The 22,860-nt window shown below is 35.4% G+C and overlaps 1 protein-coding gene across 4 annotated transcripts in view; it reads left to right on the forward strand.

Annotated features, from left to right (window-relative positions):
• Positions 1-22,860, forward strand: part of l(2)gl (LLGL domain-containing protein l(2)gl) — a 437,582-nt gene that overhangs the window by 213,406 nt on the left and 201,316 nt on the right. For all 4 annotated transcript variants that reach the window (XM_090407678.1, XM_090407677.1, XM_090407680.1 and 1 more), the window contains exon 13: positions 8,483-8,635. In XM_090407678.1, coding sequence (XP_090263804.1) covers positions 8,483-8,635 — 153 coding nt within the window. The remainder of the gene's footprint in view (positions 1-8,482; positions 8,636-22,860) is intronic.

A 22,860-nucleotide genomic window follows, 5' to 3' on the forward strand; every position in this document is an offset into this window, starting at 1 on the left:
TCAAATCCGCATATAAAAGATATGCATAAAAAGAGACCTGAGTGTATTTATTTATTGCACTTAATTTCACCTAGTTCGTTTAAAAAAATATGAAATATTGCAAAAGCATAATATAGTTCTCAGAAGAGGTGGAGGAAGAGTATGAATATTGTAGATCCAAACCTTTTTTTTTTTTTGTGTGTGTGTGTGTGTATATATATATATATCACAGTAATAATTATTACTTTGATATAGTACCAGCATTGGATTTGAATTTAGGTCAATTTGATTTTAAGTCAAGGTTTGAATTTTAATCTGAGGCATGGATTATTTTGCAGACAAGTGAAGCTCACTCCAAGAGTTAGATGCATCTGTAGCATTTCTGGGATTTGCAAAGGCTGTATAGAAATGTAGCAGTTGTGGGGAAAAAGAATTGACTGAAAATGAAGCTCTCTTTTGATTTAGAGAAGTCATCAGGGGGTGCAGCTTTCGTGTAATAGTAGTGATGAGAAGAATTTGGGATGTTTTTGGATGCTCATGGCAGTCTCCCTAAGTGTTATGTGTTATCCATGTTGGTTACTGCATGAGTTTGATTAACTTCCACATAGTTCAAAGTAAGCCAGATGTCACATTATCTATAGAGCAAGAGTCTTGTGTTCTGATGACATCTGTGAGGAGAAACTAATGGAACCACCAAGGTCTGGTTGAAAAGGAAGAAAGACATCTGTGAAAAATTAAGAATTTCTCCTATTTTGAAGGGCACTCAGATTGGTTAGGAAATACTTTGAAAGTTTAATAATTTCATACTATAGGATGTATTTCATAGTTCTTGAAGTTTTTGTCACCCATTTATATGAATTTGGAAGCCTTAAGCTTGCTGAACATTGTGATCTAATTAGGCTACATTATTAGGAATTCAAAATCTGATCTAATTAGGCTACATTATTAGGAATTCAAAATCTTATTGGGTTATTTATGTTTCTATCTAATGTGGAACAGCTGCTATTGATTTGTAAATAGTTGGTATTGAGACTAAATTTTGGTTATTTGATTGAGGTCTCATTGTTTTCATGCAGATTTATTCATTTATTGGAAATATACAATTACATAAATTAGGAAATGTTTCATTGTGTTTTGTATATTGCCTGCAGCTAATATTGTTTCAGTTAATTTGCTCATAACAAATTACCATTGCATGATATGCGTGACTCCTTACAAACTTGAGGTGATGTGTAATAAGTGTGTGTCAGCATTTTTTAAATTTTGACCTAAAACAATAAGTTATTTAAACAAGGATCTAGTATGAGTGTTGGATTCTGAATGAAGAGAAATCAAAATTATTAATACTCCCTTCAGAATCCAACGTAATCCACCATATCAAAGACTACATTTGTTGTAGATGTTATTTAATGTAAATCTCTTGTTATAAACTATTATTCATTTAATTATTTAATCTAGGATATGTATTAATAATGGAAAGGACTCTGTATAAAAACGACGTTCAGATTATTTTATTTATTCCTATATTAATAGTAAAAGAATTTGTGTTCATCATAATTAATTATATATTATTTGAATTGAAAAATATCTTTTTATTTTATTTCTGTATGTAAAGGTAAAATGTTATGTAATGCTTATGCTTATGTACTGCTATAATTGTTGTCATGGAGACGGAGTTAAAAGTGGAAAGCGTGAGAGTTATGGACGCGAGATGGAATTGATATAAGCTAGACGGTGAGAAGAAGTTTTGGCGGGAAAAAGGAGTGAAGGTATATAAATGGAAAGCGAGAGAAAACAAGGGTCATCGTCATCAGAGTCAGAGAGTCAGCAGTCAGCACTAGAACTGCGAAACTAGGGACTGAGTACAGTTGGTGCACTCAGCACAGTGCAATAGAGATGAGGAAATAATTTATTAGCAGCACGGAGTTAAGTAAGATGCTGTAGTAATAGAAATTAAGTGCTGTAACTAGATTATGAAGGATCGGGATGTAAATTGACAACTCAGAATATTGATATGGAATTCTGAAGTTAATGTTGAATTCCAGAGCTTTCAAGGAAGATTAGTGGAAAGCTGATTCTATTGCAAAGTAGTATATGAGGAATAAGTGAATTTTCTAGTGCAAGTGTGTCTGCATTTGTGATGTGCTGAGATTAAAGATTAAGTTAATTTAAAGATTACTTTTGAAATGTGTAGCTCCAGTGTTGATAGTTAACTAAAGTTTTAAGTGTGCCCCAGTGAATAATATGTGCAAGGATTTATTCCGGTAAGAACAGTTGTACTTTATAGCATTTTAGAGTGAAGTTATAAGAATTAACTCCTCCTGTTAAATCCTAACATTAACTGTGGTGCTTATGCTGAAATTAACTGAAGCTAGAAGATTAATAGTCTCCCCTCCCCTTAAAGTGATAACTACCTCTTGACTGAACTATGTGATCTCTGACTAAGGGATAGATAGAGAATACAATTGTTACAATATTTGAATTTCAGTGATATTGAACTTTAGAACTATCTTTGTTTATTAGGGAGAAAATAGATTTTAAAGACTCAATGTTTGATACCAATAGTTGAGTGAATGTTATGAGTTGTTGAACAGAGTTAATTATGCATTATCTTGTACCCAAAGTATGCTTATGTTTATATTATATAACCCTACATTAAATGTTTTCTTTTATTGATTTCAATTTGTTGTTAGCCTGATTCTTTTTCACTACACCGTTCATAAAATTATCGGACCTAGCGGGAACCTTAAATGTTGATGTCAAATTCGGCCTATATATAAAAAGTAGACTGCTAAAGTTAATTTATATTTAATTCCACTATTTTACACAGACTAATCTGAATATAGGGTGGCGCAGTGTAATAGAAATTTCCCTATATTTGGATTAGTAATCAACATACAATTAATTAACCTTATTAAGAACAACGTTAAAACAAGATGGCGGAACTATTACTACTATGGATAGACGATACAACATGAGTCCTTGTTCTTGACACCAACATTTAAATTGATATTTTATTTAGAGAAATAAACTTCAACAAAATATATTCAAGAAACAAAGATCACAAACAAATTTAAGAAATCAGGAAGAGATTTTCCTAATATTTATTATGAAAATTTTTCTGAAGGTAATCTTCACTTGCATACAAGATACTATATTAGTCCATTCCAAGATTTCATAATTAGGGTTTTTTTTTTTTTTTTTTTTTTTTTTTTTTTTTTTTTTTTTTTTATGAGCAGTAATCTCCTTCTAAACTGGTTTTATTTGTGGAGAGCGATTTGACTATCAGTTTATGTATTAAAATGAGCTCTAAAATGTTTTTCTTCTGTAGTACTAACTGCATCATCATTCCATCTTGGTCATCCACTGAATCTTTTCTCTACAATTTCAAACATTCATTTAAGTAATTTTTCAACACCTCTTATCTCATTTAAATAACCAGTGACCTTAGATTTGATTTAGCATGTACACATTAGCATCCAGTTAATAGCATGCTAAAATATAATGCTTATTGTCCTAATTGGCTGAGTGACTAATGTACTTTCTCTCTAACAGGCTGCTGAATCCCATCATGGCCATCTATGCTTGTAATCATCGTTAGTTAGGAGATGAATTTTATCTGGTGTGTTGGTATCCACCCTGCTTTACTGAAGGCTTGAAAAAAAAATTCCATGTTTGGTCACTAGAGCAGGGTTTTTAGATTACGTTAAAATACACAAACATACAAAAAATTAATAAAACAATGAAATTTATCTAAAAATAAGAAATTCCTTAGCCTGCTAACAGTACTGAAATACTCTAGGTTTACAACCTTTTTTTTTTTGATGTGAGACACAAAAACAACTAATTTCTTGCTATTCAGCAAATAGTCTTGCATATGTAATACAAAATGTAGTTTCTGTTAACTATTATTCTTTTACCCTAGGACTAAAATGCAAATAACGTGTGGGAAGGCTTATGTGTTCATCGTACATGTTGATTAATTTTAACAGTACAGATGAGAACACAGACTGATAAGAAAATAACTATTTATTAACTTATTGCTGATATTATATAATTAAGTGGATCTTAAATCCAACATAATTTCAAAGCTTAATACAGAAACTTTAAAAGTTTCGTGCGAAAATTGACCAGAGAGCTTGCGGAGAACACACCGCCGCCATTCTACGAGTTGCCTTAGTCGAACCTAATAGGAAAAGCACGAACGCTAAAAGTGCCCGTGCATTGCTTTCTATTGGTCCATTTTGATAGGTTTCACCAGTCTGACTGGTGTTTCAACTCATTGGTTTTCATCAAAGATTAGGCAGAAACCTATGAGAGCAAAAACTCTCAGTACTAGGGAACTTGAAGCATCAAAGAGGTGTATTATCCGTAAGCTAACTCTCGTTGGTGTGTAAAGTAGTTACTAAAATACAGAGCTAAAGGCTTCATTTCGGCAATGCAAAATTATATAAATTAAGTGGATATTAAATCCAACATCATTTCAAAACCAAATACAGAAACTGTAAAAAGTTTCGTGCAAAAATTATAAAAGACCAGAGAGCTTGCAGGAATGCACTGCCGACATACTATGAGTTGCCCTAGCCGAACCTAATAGGAAAATCACGAATGCTAAAAGCGTTCACGTAGTCAGTAGAAGGTAGTATACAGGTGCTTTTCCTATTAGGTTCGGCTAGGGCAACTCGTTGTATGGGAGCGGAGTACTCCAGCAAGCGCTCTGGTCAATTTTCTCACGATACTTATAGTTTCTGTATTCAGCTTTGAAATGATGTTGGATTTAATATCCACTTAATTTATATAATTTTGCATCATCTTTGGCTCTTTATTTTAGTTATTGCTGATATTGCACTGGTATTATATCCAGCATCTTGGAGCACAAAAACAAGTTTTGTCACAGTACTTGAGACAACCACATTCCATTATAACAATGGGACTAGTTTGAACAATTGTAACGTTTAATACAAAGACTAAAGTCCTAATTAGGTGCCATCTATGTTGAGGGGAGGAAAAAAAAAAAGAGAGAGAAAGCAGGTATTAACTTGGTCTTAAGATGACTGTCTCCCAAATCTTTGGCAAATTTATACAGCCATACTTGTTGAGGTTTGGAGTATGTTTCAAGGTTTCTGATTCCAGAAACAATCTCTCTGACTTATAAATGCTTTTGTGCAGCATTTTTGTTTTTTTCCCCAATCAATCCTGTGTGCAGGGGTATCTAAAGCATGGTCTGCTAGCCCTGACTTGCTATAGCGATAGTACCGGACATATTTTTTATGTTCACTGAGGTGGATATAAAGAGTTCGTCCTGTCTACCCATAGCATGCTTGATTACATGAACAGGACACTTCATAGACTCCTGGATGTGTTAAGGGAGAAACGTTTTCCTTGGGTGAATGGATGAGAATAGCCAATTTCCCATGCGGTTTAAATATGGTGCATAGTTATGTTTATTAAGCACTCTAGATATCTTTTTAGATGTACCTTTAATGTATAGAATGGTGACAGTTTTGTTGTAGTCTTCTGTAGTAGACAGTGGAGGGGGGGGGAGCATTCTATGGAGCATTTAGTATTTTGTCTATCTTATGGGGATTGGGGATCGTGACTGGGCAATGCGGCCAAATAGCAAGCACATCGTAAACACATATAAACTTGCTAGGCATTTAGCAAGCTACTAGCCAATCTCTCAAACAATTTTTTATTTTTATGTTGGGTCCATATACAAGAGGTTGGCTGGTCAACTTATAGTACGTTAGTACCATATATGGGTGATGGGTTGTGAAAGGAGAAACTTGTTTACATTTGATTTAAATGCCTGCATATTGTATTCCTTAGGAAATATGTCAGGGAGAAGACTGTTCCACAGTACTGTAGTAGCAGGGATGAATGAGGAGGAAAAGAAACTTGTTCTGTGGGTTTCGAGGTGTACTGTAAAAGGATGTTGGGAGGCAGCTGTACGTGTTCTAATGGGTTTAGTACAGGGTGGGGGAATTATTGATGCTGTTTCAGATGAACATTTCCCGTGAAGGTATTTATAGAATATACAGATTGCAGAGACCAAGCGTCTATGTGAAAGCGAGGGGAGCGAGTTGCCGAGGGATGGGTCATTTATAAGTCTAATTGCTCTCCTCTGTATTGAGTCAAGCATTTTGAGGGTACTTTTTTGAGCCCCCACTCCAAATGTGAGAGCAGTATTCGAGAGCTGGGCAGATTTGCGACTTGCATAGTGCTAACAGCTGTTTAGGGGTGAAGTAACATCTTGAGCAAAAGAGAGAACCTAGTTTTTTGGAAGCTGAGGATGCAATGGTTGTGATGTGTTTATGCCAGGAGAGGCTTGATGTCAAGGTAATTCCGAGAAGAGAAATTTCATCTTGTCTGTGAATTTGAGTGCCATCGAAAACAATGCTGGGGGAAAAATGGTTCTTTTTTGTGAGAAATAAGATAGAACTGGGTTTTACTAGCATTGAAGTTGACAAGGTTGTCTGCACCCCATTGGTGGATAGCTTGGAGGTCAGAATTAAGGGCAGCAATGGTTGATGTTCTGTGGGTTGAAGTGAGTTGTGTAGAGTAGGGTTTGTCAAATGAAAGGGAGGAATGTAATGTGCTGTCATCTGCAAAACTGTGTATTGGGTTAGAGGTCAACTGAAGTAGGTCATTGATATATAGAAGGAAGAGGGTCATTGAGAGAACTGAACCTTGAGGGACCCTGGAATTCTCCCTCTCTTGTTAAAAATTCTACCTACCTAAAAAGTAGTTTAGAAAACTATACCTTAAGTTCAGACATAATGGTGAGTTTTGATATCATCTCGCCATTCACAAATGTACCGTTAATTGAAACACTTGATTTACTAAAGTGACAATTCCGCCCTGATATATTTCAACTATTTAAATTCACAGTACGGGCAGGTTTTTTTACATGGAAAGGGAAAATATACAAACAATTAGATAAAACAGCAATGGGCTGCCCCTTTCTCCCCCCCCCCCCCCCAGCCAACTTCTACATAGAACGCTTGGAAAAGCTAGCTATCAATACAGCCACGCTCAAACCAAGACTTTCTTGCGCTATGTTGATGATTGGCTTACTATTTGGCCACATGGCCCAGACACATTGGATACATTCTTAGCACATTTAAATAACCAACACCCTAATGACTGTCTACCCTTCCTGGATATGCTAATCAAACAACTTTCAGATGGTTTCACATCATTGTCGGTTTGTAGAAAACACACACACACACAGGGAGATATTTACACAAACAATCACCCATCTCAATAATATGGTATCCTAAAAACTAACCCACAGAACTAGAGCTATTTGTTCCAATGACATTGCTCTCGCTGCTAAACTCGCTCACTTACGTCACACCTTCTTGGCCAAGGGCTATAATCCTCGTAAGATAGACAAAATACTAAATGCTCTCCAGAACCCCCCCCCCCCCCCCCAACTGTCTACCACAGAAGATTACTACAAAACTGTCACCATTCCATACATTAAAGGCACATCTAAAAAATATCTTTTTTAGATGTGCTTAATAAACGTCAACTACGCACTGTATTTAAACCATACGTGAAATTGGTTACTCTCATATGTTCACCCAAGAACAAAATCTCTCCTTTATCACATCCAGGAGTCTATAAAGTGCCCTGTTCATGTGATCAAGTGGACAGACAGTAAGAACTGTGGACATCCACCTCAGTGAACATAAAAAAAATACATCTAGCACTATTGCGATGCTAGCAGACCATGCTTTAGATACCTCTGCACACAGGACCGATTGGGGGAATAAAAACAAAAAATGCTGCACAGAAGTTGTTACAAGTCAGAGGGTGTTCCTGGAATCAGTAGAAACCTTGAAACTTACTCCAAACCTCAACAAGTATGACTGTATAAATTTGCCAAAGGTTTGAGAGACAGTCATCTTAAGACCAAATTAATACCTGCTTTCTCTCTGTTTTTTCTCCTCAACATAGATGCTGCCTAATTAAGACTTTATTCTTTATGTTGTACATTACAATTGTTCAAACTAATCCCATTGTTAATCCGGCTTGTGGTTCTCACATACTGTGACAAAACTGTTTTTGCGCTCTGAAGATGCTGGATAGAATACCAATGAAATATCAGTAATAAGTTAATAAATAGTTATTTTCTTATCAGTCTGTTCTCATCTGTACCATTAAAATTAATCAACAAATAATGTGTAATTAGCCTATATTGTTTCAAGTTTTTGCTATATTTAAAAGTATCGTCATTGCAAAAATTATAATTGTTGTAATGTTTTGGAACTTCTGCAATCTAAGTAGTGGAATATGTTGGAGTAATGGAAAATATTCCTCCTTTCTAGTGAAATGGCTACTTGACACCTTTTGTGTTTTAAATCTAACTGTTCTGTGGGTTTCGAGAAAAAGGAACTCAACTAAATAAGATTAAATTTATAATACAGTATTTTTTTTTTTTTTTTTTTTTTTTTTTTTTTTTTTAAATGATAGTAAAGTGCCTTACATTTTCCAGATAGGAACATTTGACCCATATAGTGATGACCCAAGATTAAGTATAAAAAAAATAATGATGTGCGTGTTAAGTGGAACATTAGTAATAGCTGGAACTGCAGGACAACTAATCATCTTTCAATCAAAGGAGGATAAAGTGGAAGAAGAGATAAAGGTGAGCTTTTGTTCATTTTGAGTTCCAGAAACACATCTTGTGTTCCATTTCATGTAAGTTTTTTTTTTTTCTTTCTGAAATTTTCCTGAATTTTCTGTATTTTCTTAAGTTTTAGAAATTTGTTTCATGCTAGAATTAGATCTATGCATGATCTAATTCTAACATTTCTTTTGCTAGAATTTAAAATGCTAGAATTAGCTAGATCTAATTCTAGCATTTTCTTTATTGTTTAACAGGGCATCGCCCAGTTAAACAAGACCCTTTTTTTTTTTGCCAGGGAATCAGGCAAACAGTGAAATGTCAGGTACTTGTACAAATCTTAAAATGCACCCCAACTCAACATCACCAGAGTTCAAGATCAGTACTATCAACATAAGAAGCTTGAATGAGAAAGAAATGGAGCTAGCTGAGGAATTAAATAAGTACCAGATCGACATAATAGGTGTGACAGAAATAAAAAAGACAAAAACTGGCGAGATCTTTCTGAGCAATAAATACAAAACTTAGGCAGTGCCAATCAAGGAAAAGGAGAAGCCATAGTATTCAACACTAAATACGATGCTACTCTTATTGATTGGCAGGCAGTCTCAAGTAGGAGTGATGTGGGCAAATATGAGGATGGGGAACTGGACAATGTTTGTGCCTATGGTCTCACAGAAGGTTCTACTAAAGTAGGTGGAGGAATTTTTTGAGCAACTGACACAATGAAAAAGGAAAAGTTGGTCCTTGTTGGGGATCTAAATAGCAGAGCAGGAAACGATTGTCAGACATACAAAAATATTTTGAGAAAATTTGGAGAAAAGTGCAAAGCTATTAACAATGGCAAATACCCGTTCGATTTCTGCTCGGACATGGACTGGTTATTACTAACACAATGTTCCAACATGAAAATGTGCACAAATTCACATCAAGAGAAAGGTAAAGAAAATAAAAAGTCTAATTGACCATGTTATTGTTGATAGTGATGTTTCTCCTGGTCTACGCAGGACACCAGTGTGTACAGAGAATTTGAAATTGGAAGTGATCACCATTTAGTCTTGAGCGGGATAAAATTGCATATCATATTGAAATGAAGAACATGTAAGAAAGTTTTAAAGTGAATAAAAGTTGAGCAGCTCTCAGATGTGAACTGTAGACTAAAATACACAAACATCATTCAAGAAAAAATGAAAGAGTTTGAATACAGGAACCAAACCTTGGAGATTCAGTGGCAAGCCCTAAAGAAAACACTGATTGATTCAGCCAGAGAGGCATGTCATGAAGTTGTCTGCAAGAATAGAAAAATCAGGACTCCATGGTGAACACAGGAAGTTAAAGAGGCAGTGAAGGAAAAGAAGAAATCATATCAAAAGTTCCTGGCAAATAAGTCAGCTTTTGCTCTTAGAGAATACGGAGACAAATGTAAGAAAGCGAAACACTGTGTAAAACTAGCTAAACAAAAGTCATGGGAAGACTTTGGTAAGAACATAGAAAATGAATATCAAGAAGGCGGCAAGATATTCTGGAGTTTGTCGAAGAAGCTCAGAAATAGAGAGTGCTGTAAAAGGAATTAGAGATGATAAAGGTGACATGAAAACAGGAGAAAAAGATATCCTGTATGTATGGAGTAATTACTTCGAAAAATTGCTAATGAAACAAGCAGTGATAGCACAGTGACAAAAACACACTGACCAGGCATGCAGTCAGGAATACATATCCATACTTGAAGTACAAAAAGCATAAAAGGCCTGAAATGTGAAAAGGCAGCAGGAATAGATGATATTCAACCAGAAATACTCAAGTTTGGAGGTATAAAAGTCTTACAGTGGCTGCACTGCATAGTTCAGAAAGTCTGGACAGAGGGACGAATTCCAGATGATTAGAGTAGAGTTCTCATAGTTCCCATATATAAAAAGGGAAATAAAACGATATGAGAATTACAGAGATATTTTTCTACTGAGTATTCCTGGTAAGATTTATGCAAGTATACTTGAGAAACAGTTGAGAAAAATTGTGAATGAAAAGCTTGTTGAAGAACAAGTTGGATTCAGGCCAAATGGAGGCTGTCAGCATCAGATCTTCACTTTACAACAAATAGTTGAGAAATCACGGGAATATAACAAATATTTGTATTTAAGGTTTGTAGATCTGGAAAAGCCATATGACAAGGTGCCAAGAGAGAAGCTATTCAATATGCTACAGTTATATGGTGTCAATGGGACATTATATCAAGCAATACTAATTATTTATTTGCATTGTAAGTCAGCAGTTAGAATTGAAGGAAGTACAGGAAGATGGTTTAATGTTAAATCTGGTGTGAGACAAGGATGTATATTATCTCCTTTGTTATTCATTATCTATATGGATCACATTATGAAGGAAAGTGGTATTAAAACCTGATATCAAAATTGGAGATGTTAACATCAGCTTTTTGCTTTATGCAGATGATGATATACTTCTAAATAAATCTGCAAGGCTGCAAGATTTCCTGACTAAATTGAATAACTGTTGTAATAGATATGGTATGAAGGTTAGCAATGACCATAAAACAGTAGCTTAATATGTAGACATTCTCCAGCCATGGAAATGAAAATAGACAAAGACAGTGAAAATAGGCAGAAGCACTGAAAATGAATGGAGAACCTATACATTTCAGCTACTTAGGAGCAATTTTTAGTGATGATAGTAAATTAAATATAAAAATAGACAACAGAATTCAACAAAGCTGATATGATATGATAAATTTATGATGAATAAGAGAGAAATTAATCAAAACACTAAATTAACTGTATGCAAGATAGTGTTCAAACCAATTTTGATGGATCTGAGAGCTGGGTCAGAAGTAAAACACTTGACCAAAGACTAGACCACAGATATGAGAGTCCTGAGCAGATTAGGGGAATGAACAGACGGTATCAATGGCAATATCATATTAAAAACGAGGATATTAGGAAAGAACTTGACATTGTCAGCATCCAGGAATGCATTAGCAGAGCCAATCTCAGTTGGTATGCTAATCACTTGAACAGAATGGGAGAGGAAAGATTAGCAAAACAGGTGTTCTCTGCCAGGTTGGCAGGAAAAAGACCCAGAGGAAGACCAATATGTATGTGGATTTGATAAATTAAAAAGTGCCTTAGAAGATAGAAATATAAGATCTGATAATTTGGGAGTCTTGACAGGTAACAGACTGATTTGGAGGAAAATTGTAGATAGGAAGTTACAAATGATGTAAAATTTTCATGTAGTATTATCATATCCTGTACACCCATTGAGGGTACATGGCAGGAATTTGATGATGATGATGTTAACTCATTTCATGCAGAAGTAGCCCAAGATTTTTGGCCATAGGATACAAGAAATTGAGAAGCATAACAGATAGGCAGATAATACTTCACTGAATATAATGTTACTTAGGTTTATATGAACCCCATTTACTTGGCTGTGATAGGTATTTTGAGTTTAACACATTTAAAGGGGAAGCTCAAAATCTGAACTCCAGACAGTTTTTGAAATATAAATTAACTCTATACATGAGTTTGCAGCACCTATAATGGAATAATGTCATATATAAGTGCTTGGTTAGAAAGAAAGGAGGAATCTATTTATTGATCTTTCTTGAACTACTAAAGACTATAGTCTTTTGGGAAAATGGTTAGGGTGAGGTTGTTCCAAAGAACAGAGATAGATGGAGGAAGATAAGAAGCTGATTTGATTTGCATTTTGGAGAAGCACCATCCATGAAAATGCCTATAGAAAAAGCATAATACAGAAATAGTATTGTTGATGAGAAAATGATTGGAGAGATTGCCCTCTTCTGAACAACATTAGGCATTCTCAAGGGTTTTTGGTGAACCATCCTAAATGGGAAATTTAGAAGCTAGCATTGTAAGATTGGGCACATTAGGGATTTATGGTATTAGAAGTGGTACAGATAAGGAATTAGTATCTTGAGTTGTGTGTGTGTGGAGGGGGAGACTTCCTCAGCCATCAAAAATGTGCCAAGTTTTTAGTGGCTGAGGAAGTTGATCTGATACATTTGTGCCAGCAAAAGTTGGTCCAACAAAAGATATCTGATCTTGACCAGAATGCTGAATATTATCAAAAGTAAGGGAGAATGAATGTGACCATTTCTTAAAAGAAATGGTAAAGAGATCAGCGTTTAAGTCATTATATATATATATATGGAAGGTTTGAAGCTTGAATCATTAGAACCCTGCAAGATTTACCGAATAAGTAAAACTCTCATCATTAAAACTACGGATAAGATTTGAGGATAATGAAAAGTCATTAATATATAAAAAGAGCATAGGTGAAAGCAGAATTCTGGGGAACCCTAGCATTGATACTGAAATCCAAAAGAGAGGAAACAACAGTACATGCAGTGAACCACTAGTAAGGTATCTGGTTACCGAATTATGAAGAACAGGTGAAGACCATAAAACAGTAGCTTAATATGTAGACATTCTCCAGCCATGGAAATATCAAAAGCAATCACATGCATTTCTTCAAACCTCTCTGTGGATTATGTCCAGTCATGGATAGAGTTAGCTAGGAGATTTGCAGTGAAATGAGTAGCAGAATCCATATAAATTTATTTGGACCTCCAGGTAGTTAAGAATTTGATTGTTGACCTTCATTGTTTTTTGAGAGGATTGAGATGAGGATAGTGAGACAGTAATATGATGGCTGAGTTTGCTTTCTCTCTCTCTCTCTCTCTATGGATTAACTGGATAGTATCGTGACATTATTTTGTCATTTGTGTTATTCATAGCAATAGTTCTGGTATAACTACAATGAAAAAACTATGAAGTAAAAATTTTTTTTATTCTACTTGTTTTTTGTGCACTACACACTTCATTAGTAGAAAAGATATTTTTATTTGAAAATGTATAATAGTAGAGTGATTTTTAATGCATAAACTGATATTGTTTGAATTGTTGTTAAACTGATGGTGTATACTATGTTGAGATGGCACTTGATTTGCTGTTACACTGTCCTATGTAACATCTGTCATAACCTTGTTCAAAGTATTTCACCTCAGAAGTAGGGAATGTCATAAAGATCCTCAAAGGAAGAGCATATATCTTGTCAAAAAAAAAAAAAAAAAAAGGAAGAAGAAAGGAATTCCTTCAGAAGTACTTCTAAAGAATGGTTACAATCTAAAAACTCAACATTTTTACAAAAATTGCCAAATATCTCGCCACACATCCAAGAAAACATGAACTACAGAGCTGCTTGTTACTTTACATCAAAAAATGTCACTGACAAAATAGCTGATCTACTAAAACAGTGCAACCCCATAGTTGCCTTCACGACTATGACAAAGTCATCATGCTACTTAGGTCACCCAAACAACCTCATCACCTTCTAAAAGAGATCAGGCATTAATAAAATTTTATTCATGTTTGGTACTTGTTACATTGGACAAACCTGATCTTTGGAAGAAATTCCCATGAATGAACTGATATATCAATCTTCTAAATCAAGCCTGACTCTTTGTACTACTTGTCAGTTACCAAATCAAGTAACTGGGCAACTCACAAGAATGCCATATATTGAATTTAACAACTATATTTGCAAACTTACAGAAGCCACTATCATGACCAATATGTGCAATAAAAAATCAAAGCCTTATCTTAAACTAGCTGTAGTTGACCTGCATAAGAGCTATGATACTCTGATCCATGTTATGATTAGTATTACATATAGTAATGCCCATCATAATCCATATGTAACAGCTCAACATGATGGCATGCACTACCAGTTGAATGACAATTCTATCAGTTTATGTATCAAAAATTGTTCTGCAACTATATATTTTCAAATTAAAAATATCTTTATTCCTGATGAAGTGTGCCATAGTGTATAATAAACAAGTAGAATAAAAACAGTTTTTGATTTGTAGTTATATGAATTTTTGCTCTGGATATAGGCTTGCATCTGTGCTTTTGCAGATGCTAGATAAGCATCATAGCTATATAGATGATATGGGATGTGTGTTAATTCTGGAGTGCAAATTATGATCACAATTTGGGAGCTGATACTCTCTGGACCAAGGGACATTAGTTGCATCTAGATTGAGAATTTTTCTTAATAGTGAAAGATCATAGGAGGTTTGCTGTGGGTTCTTTTGTAGTATAGTGGAAGCGATTTTTCCTTGATTTTCGGTGATGTTACCACTCTACTATCTGAATGTGAGAGGAAATTGGAAGTATAGAAGGGCAGAAATTGTATCCAGTAGACTTATCAAGAGACTGACTATTTAGTGGAAGATAAGTTTTTGCATTTGAACCTTTCAGAGTGAAATGATATTTGTTGGTAGCTTTTTACAGATGTTGAAAATTACTGTAGGCTGAGTGAGAAGCTGGTGAAGGGTGATCAGTACATAAGGAAATATGGACAAGGTTATTGTCATAGTTACCAAGAGGAGACTTTACATCTGCAGCATATTTTTAGGGGATTGCTGATTAAGAAAAGGTCCAGGATATTGGGAGAAAAATAGGATTATCTGGTATTCGTTAATAGATGAACAATTTGTATTATATCATTGCAAACAGCATTTACTGGCTGCTGGCCAAATGATAACATACCTATATGCCATGTAACAGGCTGTAGATTAAAATCCTGCTTTGGTCCTGGATCTCATTGATTGTCTTTGGATAGGAGATGGATTTCATTGTTGTTTTAGAATAAGTATGGAAGTTGTCATGTTTAAAATTTGAGGTGGCATTTAAAGAAAAACTTTAAAGATCTTTTATGCTCATCCTCCCAGATTATATTGGTCTTCAAAAAATTCATAAGCATGGTGTGCCATTAAGACCTGTAGTGGATTGCATTGGCAGCCTATGTATAAGGTTTCTATGTACTTGTTCATGTAATTATCTACCTTCACTGGAAAATCTGCTTCAGATGTTAAGAACTCTTTGGATTTTACAAATAAAATGTATGATCTTTCATTTAGGTCCTTCAGATATTGCAGAGTGTCCACAAATGTTTACCCTGATTTCAACTGGCTATAATATTTTGACAATGAAACTAGCTGAATAAATTTTGTTGTAGATAAACTTGGGCACTCATAAAGTTTCCATACTGGTATCTTCAGTATACTACTTTTTCCACCAGGAGCTCTGCTGCTGATTTTCTTTAAAAATGTCTTCAGTACAGGAAAAAGCCCAATGTGTTTTGTGGCTAGCAGAAACAAAATCTCCAGTTACAGTGCAGTAAATGTTTAGGGCACAGTATGGAAAGAACCCACATGGAAGACAAAGTTTTTAGAAACAGGTTCAGTTCATAAGGGTACAAGCAGTGGCAGACTATCGGTTTCAGAGGAGACAGTTGAGGCAGTTCAAACTGCCTTCATCCAGTCACACAGAAGTCAATCAGAAGTGCTTCACACATTGGCATACCACTTTGTGGACTGTATTCCTTGGCATTTGAAGTTCTAGTAAAGCTCTTCTTATTGACTTCTGCGGTGACCAGGTGAAGGCAGTTTGAACTACCTCAACTGTCTCCTCGGAAACCGATGGTCTGCCACTGCTTGTACCCATATGAACTGAACCTGTTTCTAAAAACTTTGTCTTCCTTGACTTAATGAGCTTGACATCAGGTGGACTTCTTTACATACTGTGCCCTAAACATTCGCTGCACTGTAACTGGAGGTTTTTTTTCTGCTAGCCACAGAACACATTGGGCTTTTTCCTGTACTGAAGCTATTTTTAAAGAAAATCAGCAGCAGCGCTCCTGGTGGCAAAAGCAGTATACTGAAGAATACCAGTATGGAAACTTTGAGTGCCCAAGTTTACCTTCAACAAAATTTATTCAGTTAGTTTCATTGTTAAAATATTATAGCCAGTTGAAATCAGGGTAAACATTTGTGGACACTCTGTATTAATTTACTTACATGAGATTTTCCTCTGGATGTCATCAGACTTCTTGACTTTGTTATCCATTCCAGTTATTTAAGCCTGGGTAAATTCAGTCAGCATATTTTAAGGTACAGCAATAGGAAGTCCTCTTTCTCATTTGCTTCCCAACTACTTTATGGAGCATTTTGAAGATATTCTCCTTAATGGCATTTCTGCTAAACCTACGGTATGGTACAGATATGTTGATGACATATTTGCAGTATGTAATGGTTCTCGATCTGTTTGAAAACTCTGTCTCACGGATAAATCCCATTCATCTTAGAATTCATTTCACTTTACAGGAGGAGAAAAGCAGTCAGCTTGCCATTCTAGATTTGATTCTTTGTTACCCTGGTGGTGGTTGTTTGCAATTCTCAGTTTTCCAAAAAATGCACGCTGATCATTACATCCATGCTACTTCTCCCCATCATCCAAGTCAAAAATTCAGAACTGATAAAACCTTGTTACACCATGCTCATACTTCATCTCATTCAAATTTTCTTTCCCCTCTTGCATGTTTTCCTCTCTCCAGTCTATTTCCCTATAATTAAAATCACCAATAACAATAATTATTTTTTCAGTAAGGTTAATCTGCCTATGCAGTTCAGTTTTCTCCAAATAACTCTAGTCTACAGCAGAAGACAACTTAAGTATTTTGTCCCATAAGCCTCATTATACAGTAAACAGCCCGAAACCTATTCTTTGTATTGCTAGTATTATGAACCTATTCTAGTCAGATTCAATAAGGATACTGATCCTCATCTTCCATGAATAAACTGTACTTGTATCCATCCCATTCTATTCTCATAACTACATTCTCTTATGTCAACTATGTCTCACTAATGCTAATAATTTCTGATCCATTTCCATTTACAATAATGCAAAGAATTCACCTTTATTTGTGATGATTCACTTCTGCATTTATCTGTGTGTGTACCCAACCACTCAAAAAAGTGAAGGAGAGTAAAAGATATGTACTTAAATAATGTGCATCATCACTTGCATCGAAACCTTATTTCTCAAAGAACTTCATATGGTAAGTCGCAACAACTGCTGTCTTATCTCAACTATGTAAACTTCATTGTGCATGATTCTTTCCATAAAAAGGTAGTATATATGTACTTGTCAGGTCTGGCAATGTCAGAGACTGCTAAACCTAGAATCTCTGCTTTATTCTCTGCTCTTATCAAAATTTCCTAGCCCATTATGTGACTAAACCACCATTTGCTTCCTTTACTATTCTCCTAATCTTGATAACAGTTTTTATTAACTGATGAGTAATCAATTTGATTATTCATCTCCAAAGTTTGATTTTCTAAAGTCCAATGAATCAAAAGTGAAATCATCTTTCTTCGAGGGAATTCACTGGTCATAATTCTAGCTTGCTAGCTTACTTTCTTAGCTGCACAAGAAAAAAACAGTTTGCAGTTCTCATTCATGAAAGGTTATAAACACAGTATCATCAGTGCTGTGAGCAGACTACTGATCTCTTCCTCCCCCCCCCCCCCCTTTCTGGTTTGGAAACCTTACTCTAAAGACCAAACATAGAACTTTTTCAAGCTAGTTCAGGCTTCCGATAAGCAGGGGAGTTGTCTCACACTGGGAAATGAAATTCATTTTTGTTTAAAATTTGAGGCAGAAGAGAAAACATACACAAAAATTAATTTTAATGTAAAATTTTCACTTTGATATCAAAGGCATCGTCAGAATGACAGTGAAACACAAATTAGAAATAAAAGTACACTAAAAAGAGTCATTACAGAGAAAGTAAGACAATAGTCAATAATTAATTTCCCAATTAATTAAAGTTATATATACATACATCAGAAAATAAATTTGGAATTTTCAGAAAACTGATACAATAGCATTTCCCATACAGGGATATGAAGGTTATATTATTTACAGAAAATGGATACAATAGCATTTCCCACACAGGGAATATGGAAGCCATAAGACCATTGCATTTGTTTAAATTTGGATAACATAGAAAAGTCACAATTCTCACTGTATACACTTTCCATAAGGAATCTACTTTTGTGTGGGAGCTTGGTTTTCTTACAAAAGTGCTCTGTGTTTGGTCAAGATTTGCTCAAATTCATGGTACTGGATACAAGATTTATGTTTCCCATGGCAGACAACCACAGATCCATCTGACTATCAGAAGTACAAAAAAACCATAGGAGCAAGGGATCTGGTAGACATCTAGTAAGTTGGGTGGAGGAAGCTTCTCTTGAGCTGAAGAAAGGAAGATTGTAATCTTCCTAACAGAATGAAAGAACACAACAATGCTGAGATACTATAGAACCATAGCCCATATTCAGATATTCATTTAATATCTCAGGAAGAAATCTGAGATTTCTTCTCATGACTGTTACAATGTCTTCTATCATCCTGACCTGAGCCCTCATCCTCTTTACTGATAAAAGATGCATCAAAATCATTTTTGAAAGGGAGATTTGATATAGTTCAATTCTTAGCATAAAAGGTCCTCAGTAGAACATGTAATGGAATAACTATAACACGAAGAGAAATAATTAAACAGCAGGTCTTATCATTTCAATATTTCATCTGTCACAGAGAGACGTCTTCAGGAATACAATATTAAACTGTAATAATACCCACACAAAACACACAAGAAACAATAAGTGGAAGAAATGAAATTAGACTATATGAAGACAAGTCTTATGAGAAGTGTCCTCTGAATGCTGTTGGCTAGCTAAGCTATTGGGTTGGGATTTACAGAAAACTGATACAATAGCCTTTCCCATACAGGGATATGAAGGCCATATTATTTACAGAAAATGGATACAACAGCATTTCCCACACAGGGAATATGGGAGGTTGGGAGGCATAAGAATTAAAGATTTCCCAAATCTTGGAAAGTTTAACATAATTATTAAGATTAGGCTGTGTTTTAAATCTACTGCTGATTTTAAAAAGAGTCAAGTTTGTATTTACTGTGGTGAAGCATAATAGTTTTCTTCCATCTAATTCTTTATAAGTATTTAAGCATGGTCAGTTAGACCTAGCTAATCATAGCTGTGGCAGGCAGCAGTTGTATTTTTTGTGTTCATCTGGGCAGATGTTAGCAGATCTCTCAGTTTAACCATAATGTAATAAGGTGCAAGAACAAGGAACTTTGTAAACACCTGAACAGAGAGAGAAAGAAGCGGATTGTTAGGAGAGTGGAGAAGGGACGCTAGTTTCAAATGAGGTTTAAAAGCCGTGCAGGGATTATATTTCTTTCAAGTTCTGGTTATTTTTTCTGAAGTACCCCAGATATCTCTACATCTGGGTCACTTCAGATAGTAATGGTATTACTATAGTGTTTATGTTGAAAGAAATGTGAAGAAGTGGAAGGGACAGATAATTTGTAGATCTCTTTGACATTGTAACCATTACCATTGGACAAGAAGGTTTGGCAAATAAACATGAGGTCAGTTGTAAGAAAGGCTTGGGTGAAACAGAAGTTAGAGCTTTGTTGACAAGGGTTTTGATGATACCATGTTGAGAAGGCGGATAATGGGAAAGTTTATGTATGTATCTAACTCTGTGGGTGGATTTTTTGTAAACTGCAAAAAAAAAAAAAAAAAGTTGCCATTGAACAAATGTGATTAGAATATCTAAAAAAGGAAAGCTGTTTTGATTTTCTTTTTCTGTAGTGAATTAGATTCTGGAATGCTGACTGTTGAGGTGAAGGAGGAAAGAGTCAAATGTGTCTGAGCGATGTGGCTAATTAGAGAATATATCATCAATATATCTTAACCAAATAAGTTGGACAGTGGCAGTATCAAGTGCATGTTTTTCAAAATGCCCCATATAAAAATTGGCCAGGTCAGAGGAGAGCCCGTTGAGGTACCTTCTGTCTGTTTATATAAGGTGCCTTTCCAAGAAAAGTAACCAGTCTTCTTTGAGTGCCATCTCTTATCGGAGGCCAGCGACCACCTTGGCAAATTTTGAGTGACCCTCAGCTACTCTGAACAGTCCCTCAGAGCTCATGCCAGCCAAGATTTTCTTAGTCTTCCTTGTCCTCTTCTTCCATTTATCTTCCTTTTTATAATCTATTGAAGTATCTTATATTTTTTATTACGAAGTAGGTGACCAAGAAATGCATTTTTTTTCTTCTTTTGATGGTGTTTTCCCATTTATTCCACTACTTCTTAATTGAACATTTTTGCTGTCCATGCAAGTAACCAGTATGGATTGCAAAATTAAAGAGATCAATAATGTCAAGAGGAAAGTACTTTTCAATAAATTTAGAGTGTCAGAGAGTGTGAATAAGGAGGTGACAGTAAAGCTCACCATTATATTGTAATTATAAAGGAAAAACAAAATAAATTAGAAAAATCACACAAGAAAACAAAGCATTTTATTTGTATAAAGATTACTTGTTACATATACTAGGTGGTATCAAAAAGTTTCAAGACTAGGTTTGTAACACGCCAACAGATGGCTGCAGTCACAGGGAGCACCTACCTTCATAAGTCAGTATGCCAAAAGACATCGTCCTGTGTACATCGGGAGCTGTGCAACTGATGCTATTCTGACTACCTGCGTTACCACATCTGCGATTTCATCATGGACAGCAAGTTAGAACAAAGAGCAAACTTGAAATTCTGCATGAAACTGGGCAAATCTGCCACAGACATTTGACATGATTCGGCAAGTTTATGGCGATGCTGCAATGAGTCATTCGAGGTGTTTTGAGTGGCATGCGTGCTTCAAGAGCGGAAGAACATCACTGGAAGACGATGAGAGATCAGGAAGACCTTCAACAAGCTCAATCCCCAAAAATGTCAACCATTCAGCAACTTGTGCATGAGGATCATCGGAGAACAGTTCAGACAATCCTCACGTGTGATTTGAACGTGCGCTGCGTTGCTGGCAAGTTCGTCCCGAGGCTGTTGACCCAGGAGCAGAAGGAACACCGCATTGAAGTCTGCCAAAAACTCCGTCAGTGTGCCGTGGATGACCCATCCTTCATGTCGAAGATCATTACTGGTGACGAAACTTGGTTGTACGGGTACGACCCTGAGACAAAGCAACAGTCTTCACAGTGGAAGAGCCATCATCTCCACGACCGAAAAAGGCGAGGAAAGTCTAGGTGACACCTATATCCATCAGTGGATGGAAAGAGGCTAAAGAAGCAGTGATTTGTTCATGAAGCAAAGCTAGCATGCTTGTAAATGCAAATAGAGGAGAGAGAGAGATTTTACTTTAAACTTGACATAGATAGGTGTAATTCCATTGTCCTTACACCTTTTAAGGCAGGTTAGCAGATGTTTTGTTGTTTTTTAAATTGACACAGCCATCTGTTGTTATATACAGAATCATTGCATCCAAATCTTTTCCACCCAAATCTTCAAGATCAGCTACTATCTATCCAGAATCCAGCACTTCTTTGTGTAGTGAACTATTGAAGTAATGTTTCATCAGTTTTTAAGCTTGCACCTTCTAAATTTTTTTTGTTTCATGTATGTTGTTTTCCATTGCCGATACGTAGACATCTTTATTCTTCCAAAATGCCGATACTGTTAAAGAGGACAAAGAACACTTTTTTTTTTTTACACACTTCAACATTTTTTGCACTACTTTTTGACTCATAAGCAATTTATACTTTTTTGAACTGAGAGCCACTTTCTTTTAGTAGATATGTTTTCAATGGAGGGTTCATTTTTAACTAATTTTACAGGTGCAGTTTGGGTAAAGTGAAGGAGGAGGAGAACTGGAGGCTACACAATGAAGAGTTAGGTAGTGAGGGGATGTTTCCCAAGCACAAGATTAGGTTATAAACCATCCCATAATATAATGCAGGTGGTCATAAAAGCTGTTATTCCTATCATTTTTTTTTTCTATTCCAAGAACTACTTTAACAGTTAGGAATGCTTACATTTGGACAGTATATCCATGTGATATGCTTGTAATAAAAGTGAGCAATTGTATGGGAATATGCATAAATTAAAATTATGGCTTTTTTGCTCATTGCAGTCATGATCTCATTATATATTACATGCTGTATATTAAAAAATATAATAATATTTGTATTTCTCAGTTGCAGAATCAGTTGCTACAAGTCGTCCTTAACTTGTGATCAAAAAATACTCGATGAAACAGCTGTTAGTGTACATACCTTGGTCAGAACTTTGCAGTAGTGCCTCAGAAAGCTCCTACTTTGGAAATCATGTGACATATAGAATGGTGTACACAACCTATCCCTTACCATTGCCATTAACATCAGGCCCAATATCACCAACATCTCATCACAAATGTTGCTGCAAAAAACTCTCCACAAAGACAAGAACATAATCATTACTAGACCTGAAAAAGGCTATGCTACTG

Source organism: Typopeltis vanoorti, chromosome 17 (assembly GCF_054136105.1).
Source record: "Typopeltis vanoorti isolate ZY-2024b chromosome 17, IOZ_Tvanoo_1.0, whole genome shotgun sequence".
NCBI lineage: Eukaryota > Metazoa > Arthropoda > Arachnida > Uropygi > Thelyphonidae > Typopeltis > Typopeltis vanoorti.